Source organism: Crinia signifera, chromosome 8, assembly GCF_055691185.1.
Source record: "Crinia signifera chromosome 8, ASM5569118v1, whole genome shotgun sequence".
In the NCBI taxonomy this organism is placed as follows: Eukaryota; Metazoa; Chordata; class Amphibia; order Anura; family Myobatrachidae; genus Crinia; species Crinia signifera.
Genome location: NC_139224.1, coordinates 157,779,938 through 157,795,691, shown reverse-complemented (window position 1 = coordinate 157,795,691; position 15,754 = coordinate 157,779,938). Strand labels below are relative to the sequence as shown.

Sequence of the window (15,754 nt, the reverse complement as noted above, 5' to 3'; positions counted from 1 at the left end):
GCCCTGGCCGCTCCGATGGTGACTGGTTATACAGGGAAGAGCCCTGGCTGCTCCTATGGTGACTGGTTATACAGGGAAGAGCCCTGGCTGCTCCTATGGTGACTGGTTATACAGGGAAGAGCCCTGGCTGCCCCGATGGTGACTGGTTATACAGGGAAGAGCCCTGGCTGCCCCGATGGTGACTGGTTATACAGGGAAGAGCCCTGGCTGCCCAGATGGTGACTGGTTATACAGGGAAGAGCCCTGGCTGCCCCGATGGTGACTGGTTATACAGGAAAGAGCCGTGGCCGCTCCGATGGTGACTGGTTATACAGGGAAGAGTCCTGGCCGCCCCGATGGTGACTGGTTATACAGGGAAGAGCCCTGGCTGCCCCGATGGTGACTGGTTATACAGGGAAGAGCCGTGGCCGCTCCGATGGTGACTGGTTATACAGGGAAGAGCCCTGGCTGCTCCTATGGTGACTGGTTATACAGTGAAGAGCCCTGGCTGCCCCGATGGTGACTGGTTATACAGGGAGGAGTCCTGGCTGCCCCGATGGTGACTGGTTATACAGGGAAGAGCCCTGGCTGCCCCGATGGTGACTGGTTATACAGGGAAGAGCCCTGGCTGCCCCGATGGTGACTGGTTATACAGGGAAGAGTCCTGGCCGCCCCGATGGTGACTGGTTATACAGGGAAGAGCCCTGGCTGCCCCGATGGTGACTGGTTATACAGGGAAGACCCCTGGCCGCCCCGATGGTGACTGGTTATACAGGGAAGAGCCGTGGCTGCCCCGATGGTGACTGGTTATACAGGGAGGAGTCCTGGCTGCCCTGATGGTGACTGGTTATACAGGGAAGAGCCCTGGCTGCCCCGATGGTGACTGGTTATACAGGGAAGAGCCCTGGCTGCCCCGATGGTGACTGGTTATACAGGGAGGAGTCCTGGCTGCCCCGATGGTGACTGGTTATACAGGGAAGAGCCCTGGCCACCCCGATTGTGACTGGTTATACAGGGAAGAGCCCTGGCTGCCCCGATGGTGACTGGTTATACAGGGAAGAGCCCTGGCTGCCCCGATGGTGACTGGTTATACAGGGAAGAGCCCTGGCCACCCTAAGGGTGACTGGTTATACAGGGATGAGTCCTGGGTGCCGCGTGGGTGACCATATAGACGACCTAACATTCTAGTGTCCACATAGTGAATGCATCCCACAGAAGCACCTTCCCCTTACTGGATGGAGGTCTGCAGCACTCTAAGCCGTTCCCCTGAGCCTCACGACGAGCTACCACTTCTGTATGTTCTACTGTGGCGATGCTGCGCGTCTCCCTCTTCCAGGGTCTTGGATCCGTAAGATGCACCCAGCAGCACCTGACCCCTGCTACAGCCTCAAGGGCTGCTAATATATACTGCACCACCCCTATTAACTCTAAGTGACTAAATAGCCTGATGGTGCACTGCAACACCCAGCAACTCCTTGCTTGCTACAGGCATTGGACCTGAGTCCTACTCTTCACAGCTGTACGTTACAGCATGAGGCTACGATGTATATACCACTGCTTAACCCCTGCAGGGCTAGTTACCCTGCTGTTACCAATAAACCTGCAAGCATGATTAGGGATCGCTGTGGGACCTAAACTCCCTTTCACAATGGTTAATCTTCTAGGTTCTACACCGGCAGAGCCCACTGATCCCTGAGGGTTTGTGATACGTAATAATGCATGTCCTGATGGTTGGGCCTCACATCATTTCTCTTGCCAGATGGACCCGAAGCTCCGTCCGTCCTTTGTGGACATTGTGAAGCAGCTGGAGGATATTTTAAATCGTTTGAAGAAAGAAGAGTCCGAAAACGAGCGAAGGGTTAATAGCCCTGAGGCTACAGAGACTAAACCCCTTACTAAAGGTGAGTGTCTCCCCCCCCCCCCCCGCCTTCATATAGCGTACTGTCACAGTATGGAGGTTCCCGGTGGCCCCTGCTTGTGCAGTCCCGTTGAGTAATGTCGTATGACACCTCTCCCCAACATGATTCATATTGGGAGAGGGTTCACTAGCAAATGGCAGCCTAGTCTGAATGTTTTTTAACGTCACTTATGATTAAGGTGTTGTTTTCATTACTGTACAGGGGCCAGCGAGAAGAGCCAAGGGGTCAAGCGTCTAATAGCTACACCACAGGATGACAAAATCCCACAGAAATCCCCGCGCCCGCGACGCAACATCACCCTTTCCAGGAGTCAGTCGGATGTCTTTGCACGGAAAGGTGTGAGGAAGATCAACGTGCAGGACCCCTTCTACACTCCCAGCAAAGGGGCACTGCGCAAAGTTAACCCCTTTAATGCAAGGGAGGACTTGAAGGGAGGAAAGATCAAATTCTTCGACATGCCCAGCAAATCGGTCATCTCCCACGTCTTTGACTTGCGTTCGCCCAAGATGGCCGGGGTCCCGGGGTCTTTACGGCAGCAGTACAGCCAGGAAACTATGGATAACAGCTCTATCCCCAGAAGACGCAGCAGGTCGCTCTCTCCGGAGATTTTAAAAAGAGACTGCTCGGCCTCTTTTGCAGCGGGGAAGGGCGACCTTACGCAGAACAGCAATGAAGTGAGGGCAAAACTCCTCTGTAACATAAAATATGGAGTATCAGATATTCCCCCTTATAAGCTGTGTTTGTTATCCTTGGACTCCGTGCAGGCAAACGAGGAAGACATGGACTGCACGGACGGTACCGGAGCCCTGGAAGAAAGTAGCTTTGGTTCCTCCTGTGTAGAGAAGAACAAGGTAGATGAGTTTTGTAATCCGCTGCTGGTCAGCAAGGAGAAGCCCGTCCTGTGTTCTCCGAGCCTAGCTCACTGCCTCGCTGAGGATGACCTTTCCTTGGCGCTATCCCCTAGTTCCGAGGCCATGGAAATAGAGGAAGAACTTAACGAGAGCCATTCCGAGTCGTCTGTCAGTTGCAGCTCCCCACCGGCATTTGGGGGTGTCTCATTAGTGCCGGGGAATGATACAGACAATAAAGACTGTCTATGCGACCCTTTGTCTGGCTGCAGGATCATGCAGGGAGTGGTGAAAATGTGATGCTCTTGCTTGACGTTCTACGCGGTTTATTTAATGGGATTCTAGTACGCAATGGGAAGCTCTCATTGTGGGATTTTCCCATTGGCCAGGTTCCTTACGAGCTGTAATACCTGCTCCTCTTCCTGCATTTCCTGATGCCTGCACCCCCCAGTAGGGTTATTACACCTGCATTCATGTTCTACTACAGGAAGAAAGATCTGTTCTGGATGATGAGCTTATTACAGGACACGTTCTGTCGGACTGTGTGATGATTAAGGTTCATGCATAAAAGGGATACAAAATGCTAATCGCACAAACTCATTGGAGATCTGGCGCACAGGAAAAAGGTGTCAGAAACCACGGCAACCAGCTCCGATTGTATAACGCTGTTTAGGAATTGGAAACAAGTGTCCGCTGCTTTGACCAGCAGCTCCTGTTGTCTTAATGTTCCCAACATATTCACGTTGCATTAGAACGACATAAAAATGTTTTTCATACAATGAATATCGCGCTTTATGTCATGTTACACATTGTAACTGATCGGTCATGTGATGCTTTGTACCCAATCAGATGTTAACGGTAACCACCTGAGTTGCAGGCTAGACCAGTGAGATGTATTCATGAGGTTTATCGTGCCCTGGAGCGGTATTTTTGAACGAGCCTTTTAGGGTTTAATGTGATTTTTGTAAAGCCTTAACCTGTTCAGTGCCAGTATACCGGCCTATACAACAAGCCCCAGACTGCCACCATAGATGATTGATGTGTTTAATGAACCTCATTAAGTAATGTGAACCGCGCACATAGTACTGGTCTGTTGGGGTCTCCACACTCCTGACTCTGGGTTAATCTGACCGCTCGAATGCAACTTTAAGACCGTTAGAAATGCCAGTCTGTGGTATATACCTTGTTGCATATGCCCGGCTTTTCTCAAGAGATGTCAATTGATTGGCTCCAGACCAGAAGCATCTAACAAGTGTTATGTGTACAGGATGTGAGTCCTCCAGCTGAGATGGCGAGTCTCCCCCGGCTTGTAAGCTGTTCGCCTTCAGACGTCAGGGAACATCTGTCCCTGCAGAAGGGGTCATATCCATGCAGCCAAACATTTCAGCTGAGGAACACTCCTGCCTAGCATTGTGTCCCATCGCATCTGTTGACCCAAAACCATCTGCACGGATGTAGAGCTGCAGTTCTCCGATTATTGGGGTACATGGTCACTGAGATGTAATATCATTCTGGACGGTAGCGTTAATGCCCACTAAATACAGTTGTTACAGGATTATCATCTAACCAGCCTGTTTATGGCTGTTACCCCTCTGTTAAGAGAAACAGGCTTCCTACTGCGAGAGCCGGCTTTTGCAGATAAAGGAACAATTGTATTAATCAGTATGGAAAGAGGAAGTGGCTGTATGGGCCCTGTGGCATTCCCCTTCTAACCGGTAACATTAACCTGTTGTACAGTTCATCCATAATCAAGCATTTGCTGTTGGACATAGTGAGTTTAGCCAGCCAGAGAAGGGCACGCAGGAGCACTATAGTGTAGTCTAGGCATGTCCAAACTATGACCCTCCAGCTGTTGGGAAACTACAAGTCCCATCATGCCTTGCCACAGTTTTAGCATTCCCTAATAGCAAAACTGTGGCAAGGCATGATGGGACTTGTAGTTTCACAACAGCTGGAGGGTCATAGTTTGGACATGCCTGGTGTAGTCACTTCCAGACCAGCTACTGCCCTGCTAGAAGACCCTCAACAGACAGTCATCCACAGTCTGTGATAAATACTTGCTCCATTATGAAATGAAATAAATGTGGGCGGAATTCAAGTATTTTCCCAGTTTTGTTAATGCAGTTAAAAAAAAAAAAATATGTACGTCTAAATTATGAACTACAATTCTGATGCAAACTGTATGTATGCGGGTAAGAATTGGTGGTTGTCCTGTACAGTGTTGCAGTGTACTTCACCAGCTATACATACGATGAAGCAACCAGTCTTTGGGTTGAACCCAAGATCGTTAAAAATGCAACCAATCAGTACACTAAAGACTGGTGACATCACTCAAAGCTCAGTGATGTCACGATTTCCTAGTGATTTGATAGGCTTAAATATTTAGATCTAAGATATATATATAGACCGCCACACTTTGTGTAGAAGACGGGTACACTTTTTTTAACTCTTATGAAAGTGACTTTTCAATGCACACGTCCAATATTTATGTTGTACAGTAATTCCCCGATCATGCTCAACACTCCAGGACCACTTGAATAACCAAGTAGGAAAATGTACAGTACTTTCAGATTAATCACTACAAAATGTCTTATTTTTTTGTTTTTAAATAGTCTTTTTTTTCAGGCATGTAATTGTTAATGATTGAGAGATGTAGTAAATATTTTTGTATAAGGTATTTTCAATTGGTTCACAAAACGATGCTGGAAGGACAGGAGACCCGGGTTGCGTTCTGTGGATCGGGCTGTTTTTACACATACCAGTCTTATAGTAAAAGACACTTGAATTCTTCTGTTTTGCACTTATAACTGATATTTTGCTGTCAATACATTTCTATGCAAAAAAGTCAAGTTGTTGGCAGTTGGATTTGGTTTCGAGCCTCTTAAAAAGTTGGTTTATGTTCATATTTATAAGCGTTTTATGAAGTCTTAGAACCGGTGGTTTCGGAACCTTACGGAGCTGTAATTAAACATAACAAAAACGAGAACACTGCCAGCAAATTATTAGTTTTTGTTTTTTTTCCCTCTCAAATCTATTTCAAACCCCCCAATTTTTCTATGTATATTTATGGATCTATAAAATGGTTATGCTTCAGTGTCCTGCCAATAAGCTTTGTGTATATATGATTTCTGAAATGAGAAACCAAAGAGAAATTGAATGAATCATTTTAGACTGTATTTTTTTTTTTTTGTAGTTGTGAGATCTCATCTAGCGATCAGATTAAAATGTCTAGCAGTGTCCGGCGTCGCCCTCCTTCTCTACTGAACCATTTAGTCTGCATGTTCTTTTTCAATCTCATACTTCATTTACTGAATGTAAACAAAGTATAACTGATGCCAGTGTGTAAATGTCTCCTGCATAGTGCCATGATGACAGTTTGGGTGTTGGCTATAGGTTATGGGTTTTCTTCTCATTTTTTCTTTCTTTTATCAGTCAAAAGATCGACAAGAATAAAATTCAAAATGTTCCATTATAGAACATTCTTAAAATGTCAAAGGCACTAGGCTTGGGGTGGGGGGGTATAGATAGTAAATATGTACTGGAGGATAACGGCGCTTACACAGCAGAAATGGGCAGTTGGCCGCTTTGATCTAGAAGACGTTGCCTGGAGCAGGTAAGTGATGGCTGGGCTGCCAGTATGTAATGGTGACAGTCATCACTGCACCCATTGTTAACATGGTAAATGTTTACTTCGTACCCATGCCATTGAGAGAATGAGTATTTGGCATCAACAGGGTATATGGTCACTAGGTCGAGACCCTCAAAAGGCAACACAAAAAGTAGGTCATGGGTTTGTTTTTTTAGCCGACAGGCCGTATATTATGCCCTACCCTCCACTAGGGCATGTTGGGAGAATAAAATAGTGTGTCGGGCATAGTGAGGTACTGTGCCAAAAGCATGGCAAGTGCATCAAAGCATGCGAGGCGACGCAGTGATCAATACGGTGTCCATGTCGACTGCCAACAGTCGACATGGGACAAAAAAAACGCAAAAAGCCATTTTGACCTTTTGCCTAAACCCATGTAAATCTTTTGAGGGCGTCGACCATATGATCCTAATCCGTCAATGGATGATACCATTTTATATGGAACCCTGCAGTCTCTGCTCAGCGCAAGTTTTGTGCAGCCACATCAGCTGTTATTGGAAACAGAGTTAAAGGGCCAGTGAGCTTATGGAGAGTTTGATGTAATACTAGATTTCCCGTAAAGGGCACATTTCTTACTGTGTGTAAAATTGTGGTAATAGGAGCACTACGTCCTCTTCATCACTAGGGCAACACAGAATCTAACCACATGCTCTTTAGGCCAGAGGTACCCAAGCTGTGTCCTCAAGGCATCCTAATGGTCCAGGTTGTAAGGATAACCATGCTTGAGCACCGGTGACTATATTAATTTGATTTAACTATCTGTGTTGGCCATGGATATCCTTTAAACCTGGGCTGTTTAGGGTGCATTGAGGACTCATTTTGGGAGTCTCTCTATAAGGGTATGGTCTGTATACTTAACAAGCTACCCCAGTCATACTTCTATCATAGTATACTGATAATAACTCATGTTGCTCCCAGCTTGGATCAGTGACTAGTGTTCTGGCACTGGAAACCATGTAGCAACTGGCATATGTACCCTGGGTGAAGGGGTGACTGGCACAGGAGCCTGGAAGCTAAGTATGTCTAAATCTCTTTTCACACTGGAAAGCGCTTGCAACCCAGGTACAAAATACAAACCGCAACCTGGATTACTGGCCCGCTGGCCCAATGTGGAGCAATAACTTAACATATTGGCCTAGGGCAGTGACTTGTACTCAGCGATAGGGAACTAGAATTAAGTAGAGACTTAAACTCTGGCCCCAGGCACTATAGGTGTGTGTCATAGGCATCAAGAATGGAGGAGGGCATGGGGAACCAGAGGAGTGATTAGAACTCTGACCCTGTGAACCATAGGGATGTGACTGGCATGGGGACACAGACTGGAGTGGCTGGCAAGCTTAGAGATAATAGCACAAGCTGGGCACTCCTTGCAGGAAATGTTTTCCCGAACTGTATAATTCTTCAGTTCCTTCCTGGTTCTGTTTCAACACGTGGCAGTACCGGCTGCGGCCCATCACCCTTTAATGCTTCAGTGAGAGTAACAGAATGAATCGCCAGTGTCTGCAATGTAGTAGTAAGCAGAAGTGCGGCTCATTCCTCCCTGAGATATAAACTGTACTGTGTTTAACCTTGTCCAGATTATATATTATTAATGAGTAGCGTGAACGGTAAGATCTTATGCAGAACATGTTTCTAGGTTTGACCCACCCATAACTTCATTTCTAGGTGGCATTCATAACACTAGTGATGACATTATGGCCTATTTGGGGGTATGAGTGCGGGGCTCTTGGTGAGGACATTATGGCCTGGATGAGAGGAGTGAGCGCAGACACTAAGTTTTGGATTTTGCTCCAATAAAACAAAGCTGCCCGTAGCTGATCATGTGACAAACTGTGAGCTGATCATGTGACACACTGTGAGCTGACCCCATTCTGCACAATCCCTCAGCTTTCCATTCTATAATGTATTTAAGCAATAAGAGTAAATCCCAGTGAAATAACCACCAAGAGATTCTGAAGTGAGCATTATAGAGTCAAGAAGGAATGGCCTGAGAGGCAATGTGCCATAACCCATTTTAACAAACATTAATAAATTATATTCTTTCCCCTTGTTTAAAAAAAAAAAAAGGCACTTGGACCAACACTTTGAAAACAGTAATACTCCTGTCTAGAAGTACTACATCAATTAATATATTACATAGTTACAAATACACTAACTGGGAAGTTTTCAGGAAACATTTAGTATTTTGCTTGCGCCCCCTAGAGGTGGGAGTAAAGATGATCGAGAATGTTACTTCTGTAATGACCAGGAACAGGTAGGTGTAGACGGAACCTTACACATCTTGAATTTCTATTAGTGAACGTAGAAAGCAGGCACGTTCTTAGCATCACCCATTATCCATGCAACACTGGTTCAGGTGGTGGCTTTTGCCGATCGGTAAACGCTGAACAAAGGAATGAGAAACAGCCCATAGCGTCCTACTCAAACCATATCCCGACTAGGAACTGTCATCAGAGAGCAACTTCATCTTCTGGACGTGAGCTCTGGTGGACTTGGAGAAGATGCTTTTCACAATCTGCAATGGAACATTCTTCCCGCTCAGATAGATTTTATTGTGGCAGTCCGGGAGACAGTGGGAGACGGAAGAGTCCGAACTGTCCCCTTTTTTCAGCATCCACACATAAGCCATGATGTAGCCGGTCATGAAGGCATCAAACCCAGCTCTGTGGGTTCCACCCTCGGCTGAGCGGGAGATATTTCCTGCTGCTGGCGGTAAATTGGTATTTGTAGGCAAGTCTTTGTTATGGCAGTCTTCTAGTGATGGCTCCTCCTTATCTACATCCCCAGCTGGATAAGACTGGTCCATAGCAGCAGCCTGTGGGGCAAGCAGGGGACTACCCTGGAGTACCCCCTCCTCTTCTGCTTTAGCGAGATTAGCCTGTTTACAACAGGGTTCCATGTCCATCGCCAGATTGCTGTCCACTCTCTCCTGGGCCTTGTCCTTTTTCCTTTTCCGTCTCTTTCTTGGCTTGTCCGCTGTGCCCTTCTCGTCTTCCTCGATGATCAGGTCAATATTGTGGGAACTTGTACATTTAAAGCCATTGGGACACCAGCCGTATGCCTGTCCATGAGAGAGATCACATACGATTATATTTCTGTTAGCTATTTGCTAAGAAACACACAAATTCTACCATCCTCAAATCTACCTGTACAAATACATGCCGAGAACAATAATGATAAATGTTAGCCTCAGTATTCAAGCCTCTAATGGTTTTGGCATTGAACTTAAAGTAAACTGTAGTAGAGAGTAAATGAGATTGAGTATAAATAATTGGTGTGTTTATACACATGAACCTGACGCTATCTTCTGATCTCAGAGGATTTCATGGTTTATCACACCCACATCCACTACATGGCACCTGACAGAGCAATTCTATTGCCAATACCGGCACGTCAGCTTGCAGCCTGTGGATATTACCCAAATGGCACTTTTCACATTCAGCCAGCACTTTGGTTGGGCTTAGCCGTTTTACCTGGATAAACCCGTCAGTTTGGATGCGACAAGCAGAGGGAAAAACAAACGAAACATTGTGCCCCGCGATCTCCGTCACTGTAGAGATTGAGAGTGCAGTCGACGCGATAAATAATTGAATGCTCCCTTTAGGTTGTAACGTTCACCAGAAACGCATCCTCCACTAGACCAGGGATTCCCAAACTTTTTAAAATCATGACGCCCTAGAGCAGGCATGTCCAAACTGTGGCCCTCCAGCTGTTGTGAAACTACACATCCCAGCATGCCTTGCCACAGTTTTATCATTCCCTAATAGCAAAACTGTGCCAAGGCATGATGGGACTTGTAGTTTCACAACAGTAGGAGGGCCACAGTTTGGACATGCCGGCACTAGAGTATCAATTTTTTTCAGGGCACCCCAAGGCCAAAAGAGATGCAGAATAAATTAAATGAAGTAGATTTTGTTTATGTGTCATCCTTATGGCCAATTACATGGTGCGAGACAGGATTTGCGCCTGTTTGTCCACATCATTTATGATTGGCAGCCGCTAGCACTGGTTGTGCCCATTACATTGACCATAAATAATATGAATTGGTCCTGGATCATGAACTCGATGCACCCCTGCGTGTCACGGCAAACAGTTTGAGAACCAATGCAGTAGACTTTGGCTTGGTTTCTTCCCCCCCAAACAGATAATATAGTTAAAGGGGCGAACTCGTATGTTTAATAATTGCGCACGATATTCCATCTAAAGGGAGATCGCGATGCAAAATTGACATGGCTCTTTTTATCGTGCATATTGCGCCCATTAAGGTCAGGTTTAGGCAGGCATAGCAGCTAAACCCAACTAAATAGACATGGCCCAAAACGTTCTGTGTGCGCACTCAGATGGTTGACCTTTCGCACATTTCCACCCCAGGTGAGTGGGAGCTAAAGTTACGGTGCTGGCAGCCATACGGGGGGCTACATTTGGGCACCCTCTAGTGGCTGCTGGCACAAAAACATTTGAATCTAGCCCCCCAAAAAAAGGTTTTTCAAGGAAGCCAACTCCCCAGAAGCACACATTTTTATTTATTTTCAAAATCAGTAAGCAGCTGGACCCCGTGCACAGTGAAGAAATGGGCCCTTATTCTGGTTCACTCGCAAAGGCAAATTCCTTCTGAAAATCATGTGCACTGCAGGTGGGGCAGATGTAACATGTGCAGAGAGTTAGATTTGGGTGGGGTTTTACTTCAAAGTGAGATCTAAATTGCAGTGTAAAAATAAAGTAGTAATTACCCTGCACAGAAACAAAATAACTCACCCAAATCTAATTCTCTCTGCCCAAGTTACATCTGCCCCACCTGCAGCGCACATGGTTTTGTCCATTTGAGAAGGAATTTGCCTTTGCGAATGAACCAGAATAAGGGCCAAGTTGAGGAACTATTACTGCTGGACCCAGTGCACACTTCCGTTCACAGTAACGATATGGTGGTGGAACTGCTACTACTGGATCCAAGTGTATTATAAACAAGTTTATTTCCACAGTAAAGAAAAGCACCATGAATTTATCACTACACCAGGAGTGTGTTATAGAGGTGACTAGTGGCGGGGAACATTAGAAGATATAGCTTAACCAGCAAAACAGCCCATGGCACCAACACCCCCAGTATCCTCTCCTTATAGAGATCCAATGTACTCACTGAGAACTTCTCGCAGATTTGTGGAGTGGACGCGGCCGATCCAGCAGCATCCGGGTCTGGCAGAGAGCAAAGGCGATAATCCACATACAGGGACATGCTGGCTGGATAGCTGGAGAACTCCATGACCAAGTGCTTGCTGCTTACGTCTATCAGTCGGCAATTCTCACGTTTGCTGTAATAGAGGAGAATAGGGTACTTGTGAGTTATCCGGGCGCCCGATTTTTGGTCGTATACGCATCGCATCGCGTGGCATCGTATGTTAACCAAATGGCATGCGATGCGACGCGACGAGATCACCACCCGAACCCGATTTCGCATCGCGTCGCATCGTGTGTTAACCAAATGGCATGCGATGCGACGAGATCACCACCCGAACCCGATTTTACATCGGGTACCATGTAATGTCGCATCGCATGTTAACCACATGGCATGCGATGCAATGCGACAGCACCCGATTTTAGCAGGGCAAAATCCCCAGAAAGTGACACAAAAAGTGACACAATGTCAGTCCCATCCCCATTGTTAACGCCACTCCACTATCAACGTAAACCCGAAGCGTGGCGAGCGCAGCGAGCCCGCGAGGGGCGGCGGGACGCGTCCTCCGACCTTTTCATGCCCTACTTTCCACTAGGGCGTGGAGTGAGAATAGAATAGTGTGGCGAGCGCAGCGAGCCACCGAGCCCGAAGCGTGGCGAGCGCACACGGATACCTTCACAGGTAAACGCGTCCCTTCGCGGGCTTCCCAGGTGTCCATGGCGACGCGGACACCTGGGAAGCCCGCGAAGGGACGCGTTTACCTGTGAAGGTATCCGTGTCCGCTCGCCACGCTTCGGGCTCGGTGGCTCGCTGCGCTCGCCACACTATTCTATTCTCACTCCACGCCCTAGTGGATAGTAGGGCATGAAAAGGTCGGAGGACGCGTCCCGCCGCCCCTCGCGGGCTCGCTGCGCTCGCCACGCTTCGGGTTCACGTTGATAGTGGAGTGGTTGTGAACATCCAATATCATTCATCAATATCATTCATATCTGACACATTAAGGACAACTGAATTTAAGGGAATAACTGTGTAATTAACATCTCTCAGAAATAAATTATAATAACAATCAACACATGTCACACAATAATTAAACAACGTAATTATTTCTCTAGCAAAGTGAGCGCATGTAGAATGCGGTTAAATGCACTGTCTCCCGCCAGGCACTTTCGCCACACAAACTCCTGCATGTATGAGTCAAGGTGATGGCGGGCTGTGCCCCGCTGGCGTTTGTTGCGCCATTTTGCACAACCCCACAGTCTCTCGATGTTTTGGGTGTGTGCACCAGTCTCTGGGTCTACGAAATTGTAGCGATGGTTGACTGTTAAATGACTGTAACCAGCCTGCTCCAGTTCTTGAGTTTTGTATGCGCGCCAGCAATCGCTGATGATTGTGCTTCCAGGCGCGACGTGCTCCACAATTGCACTGATGAGAGTTGGCGCATCTCGCTTGGCAACTGCTAGCATGAAACAGTCCCCAGTTTCCCGGCACACTCCTCCGAACACCCACTGCTGTGGGAGAACTCTTCCAACATTGGCCTGTCTTTTGACAAAGAGTGTCTCATCCACCTCCACTATTTGCCCTGGACCACCAATCTGGCGTTGAGGCTGTGACATCAGGTCGCATTGACATGCCTCCCGCATCAATGCATTATAAAATATGGTACTTTTATTGCAGATTTTCAAGTTCTTAGTACAGAACTCTATAGAAGTGAGTTCATCACATCAACAATATATGAAGCGCAGTATTGTCATGAACAGCAGCCTGCATCCGGGGTAGAAAAGCGAGGCCCGCAGACTCTGCTTTTTACTGCAACTTTTTATGTAGCAGCGCCATTTGCGCTCTTTTATAGACAGGCGCATAGGGTGGCCATTTGGACATGTGGCTGTAGATGGAAGCAGCCCTTTGTCCTGCAGGAATTGCACTGTTTCTTCCTCAGTTTTAGGGAGGCTGAAGATACCATCCACCAAAGCCATATTAGGAAATAGGGTGTAAGGGGCAAAATGGGGCAGGTGTAAGGGGCCAAATGGGACAATATTGGGGCAAATGTCCGAAATTTCACTTCAGAAATACACCAACACTGTAAATCACTTGTTCTCTCCTCTGGAAACTACCTCACACTGATTTTCTGCCAGATGTGGCAGAGGGCGGGTTTAAAAATGGGCAGGAAGTGTTAAAATCGCATCGCATCCCATTGTATACCATACAATAAGCATACGATGCGACGCGATACGACGAGATGTCAAATCGCGTCGCATCGCGTCGCATCGTATGCTTATTGTAATGGCATGCGATGACCACATCGGGCGCCCGGATAACTCACAAGTACCGAGAATAGGTCTATCAGGGCCAGGATACAGGAACGCCCACATCTACCATCAGAGACATGAGTACCTAACAGGGGCTCTTTGTATTATTCTAAAAGTAGTGGTTTCTTTTTAGGTTTTGGATGTAAATCACCTAGAACATTGAATATAAAATCAAATAAATAAATAAAAACATTTCCTTATGTTTCCCTATTGGTTAAAACAGATCACATTCAAGAAGCTGCTGTGGTTCCTCTAATTCTGGTTTGCATGCATCACCGACGACGGGGAGCGACTGCGCTGAGCTGTGCACATTTCCGATGGCAGGGGCGTCTGCAATGGGCTGCGCACATCACCACTGGCGGTGGACACATGCATAGAACCCATTCTGTGCCTGTGCGGAACGTGTCATGGGTCCTCGCACTCAGTGCCCCCTAAGCCGCAGCCCGTCACCATTTGGGGGGTGGATATCCAAAGGCAGCAGCGATGTGCACTGCGTCCATCTCTGATGAGGCCCATTATTCCTGCAGCCGCAGTGAACTAAATGTTTGGGTCCTCAGGCATTTCTCAATTTCTTTTCAATTTGATAAAATCGTATACTTGGACCGGTCACACACAGCCTTTACAGTATCATTATTAACCCCTTCAGTGGTGGGTTTTTCCTGGGGTAGGACAAAACTCCCAGAGCAGGTTTGTTCTGCTCCAGAAATACCACTGAAGGGGCTACCGGCGCCGGTTGTTTGGGGCCATTTGCGACAGGAAGTCAAAGACACCTAGCGGAGCCATCGCACGGGCCCAGCCACTGCGTACACGTTCCCAGCTCCATTAAAGCCACAGCCGCGCAACACGGCAGCCTGAACAGAGACACTGGAGCTGCACTACTTGAGTACAGATTCATAGGAACATTCAGCGACACACCAAAAACTCTAGGGTGCCGTGATTCAAAAAACATTAGGAACCACTGGCCTAGGTAATAAGAACAGCTGTTTAGCAGATAGTCGATTTTGACCAGGATTTGGTTTTACATTCGATGTTACCCTTTAGTAAGTCTCCAAATTTCAAAATTGAATGAAAATCTAATAAAAATACTAATAGACTGTGGGGGAATTGGTATTGCTCGACTTTTTTGTGTAAGTGTATATGTACACGGAGAGGAAAATAATATAATTATTACATCAGCTATAAAAGGGGATCTCAGAGTAATTACAGTAATGCGAGGACATTGGGACCGATATAACTGGTCCAGGAGATTGCGCTGTTGTCCCTAGTAACACGAGATGCCGGAACGCCACACATACGACCTATACAAAGGACACACATAACACTCACTCACCACTTCTTGTAGGCATACTCCAGATAAGAAGCTGTAAACCGGGTCTCAAACTCCGAGGCGTACTTGGTGTCATAGATCCCCGCCGGGAACATTTCGGACAGGTCGGCGATGAAGTTCACCATCTTGTCTGGGAGCTGCGCGTAGAAGCACTGATACAGAAAGGCCAAATCGATCAGCCCGTTGTGCAGGATTACCGGCTTCCGGGCTTTCAGTAGTTCAAGGAAGAGACTGCGGACACTTTGCAGGTGCCTCTCGTCCCCCTGCAGAGAGACCCGGATGTCACAGAATTATTAGACTGTCAGAGAGTAGAACGAGTGGCATAAAAGATGAGTGACTGCTGTGCAGGGCTCTCAAGGCAGATATAGTGCCCAGTGATTTTGGCATCTGTGGATCACAACAATAGGCAGCATTAGAGATTGTCCTCTCTGCCATTGTCACGATCAGTCCAACATGATGAGTAAGGGTGATTTCACACGCTCCGAGTTGATGCCGGGCGGCGAAACCCCGTACAGCCAAGTAGACGTGCCGTGCACAGAAGCTTACAATGGGTGGGGAT

General features: G+C 47.1%; 2 protein-coding genes across 3 annotated transcripts in view; one reads left to right on the top strand and one right to left on the bottom strand.

Moving 5' to 3' along the window:
- The window catches only part of TESK2 (testis associated actin remodelling kinase 2), a 63,031-nt gene extending 57,048 nt beyond the window's left edge, over positions 1–5,983 (top strand). Inside the window, exons 10-11 of the mRNA XM_083157501.1 lie at positions 1,739–1,880; positions 2,100–5,983. Of these exons, the coding sequence (XP_083013627.1) occupies positions 1,739–1,880; positions 2,100–3,046 (1,089 nt within the window). The 3' untranslated portion in view covers positions 3,047–5,983. The remainder of the gene's footprint in view (positions 1–1,738; positions 1,881–2,099) is intronic.
- Positions 5,984–7,455: 1,472 nt separating this feature from the next.
- The window catches only part of TOE1 (target of EGR1, exonuclease), a 56,258-nt gene continuing 47,959 nt past the window's right edge, over positions 7,456–15,754 (bottom strand). For both annotated transcript variants that reach the window (XM_083157506.1, XM_083157505.1), the window contains exons 6-8: positions 15,199–15,458; positions 11,527–11,698; positions 7,456–9,453 (exon numbers count right to left, since the gene is read on the bottom strand). In XM_083157506.1, the coding sequence (XP_083013632.1) occupies positions 8,830–9,453; positions 11,527–11,698; positions 15,199–15,458 (1,056 nt within the window). In that variant the 3' untranslated portion in view covers positions 7,456–8,829. The remainder of the gene's footprint in view (positions 9,454–11,526; positions 11,699–15,198; positions 15,459–15,754) is intronic.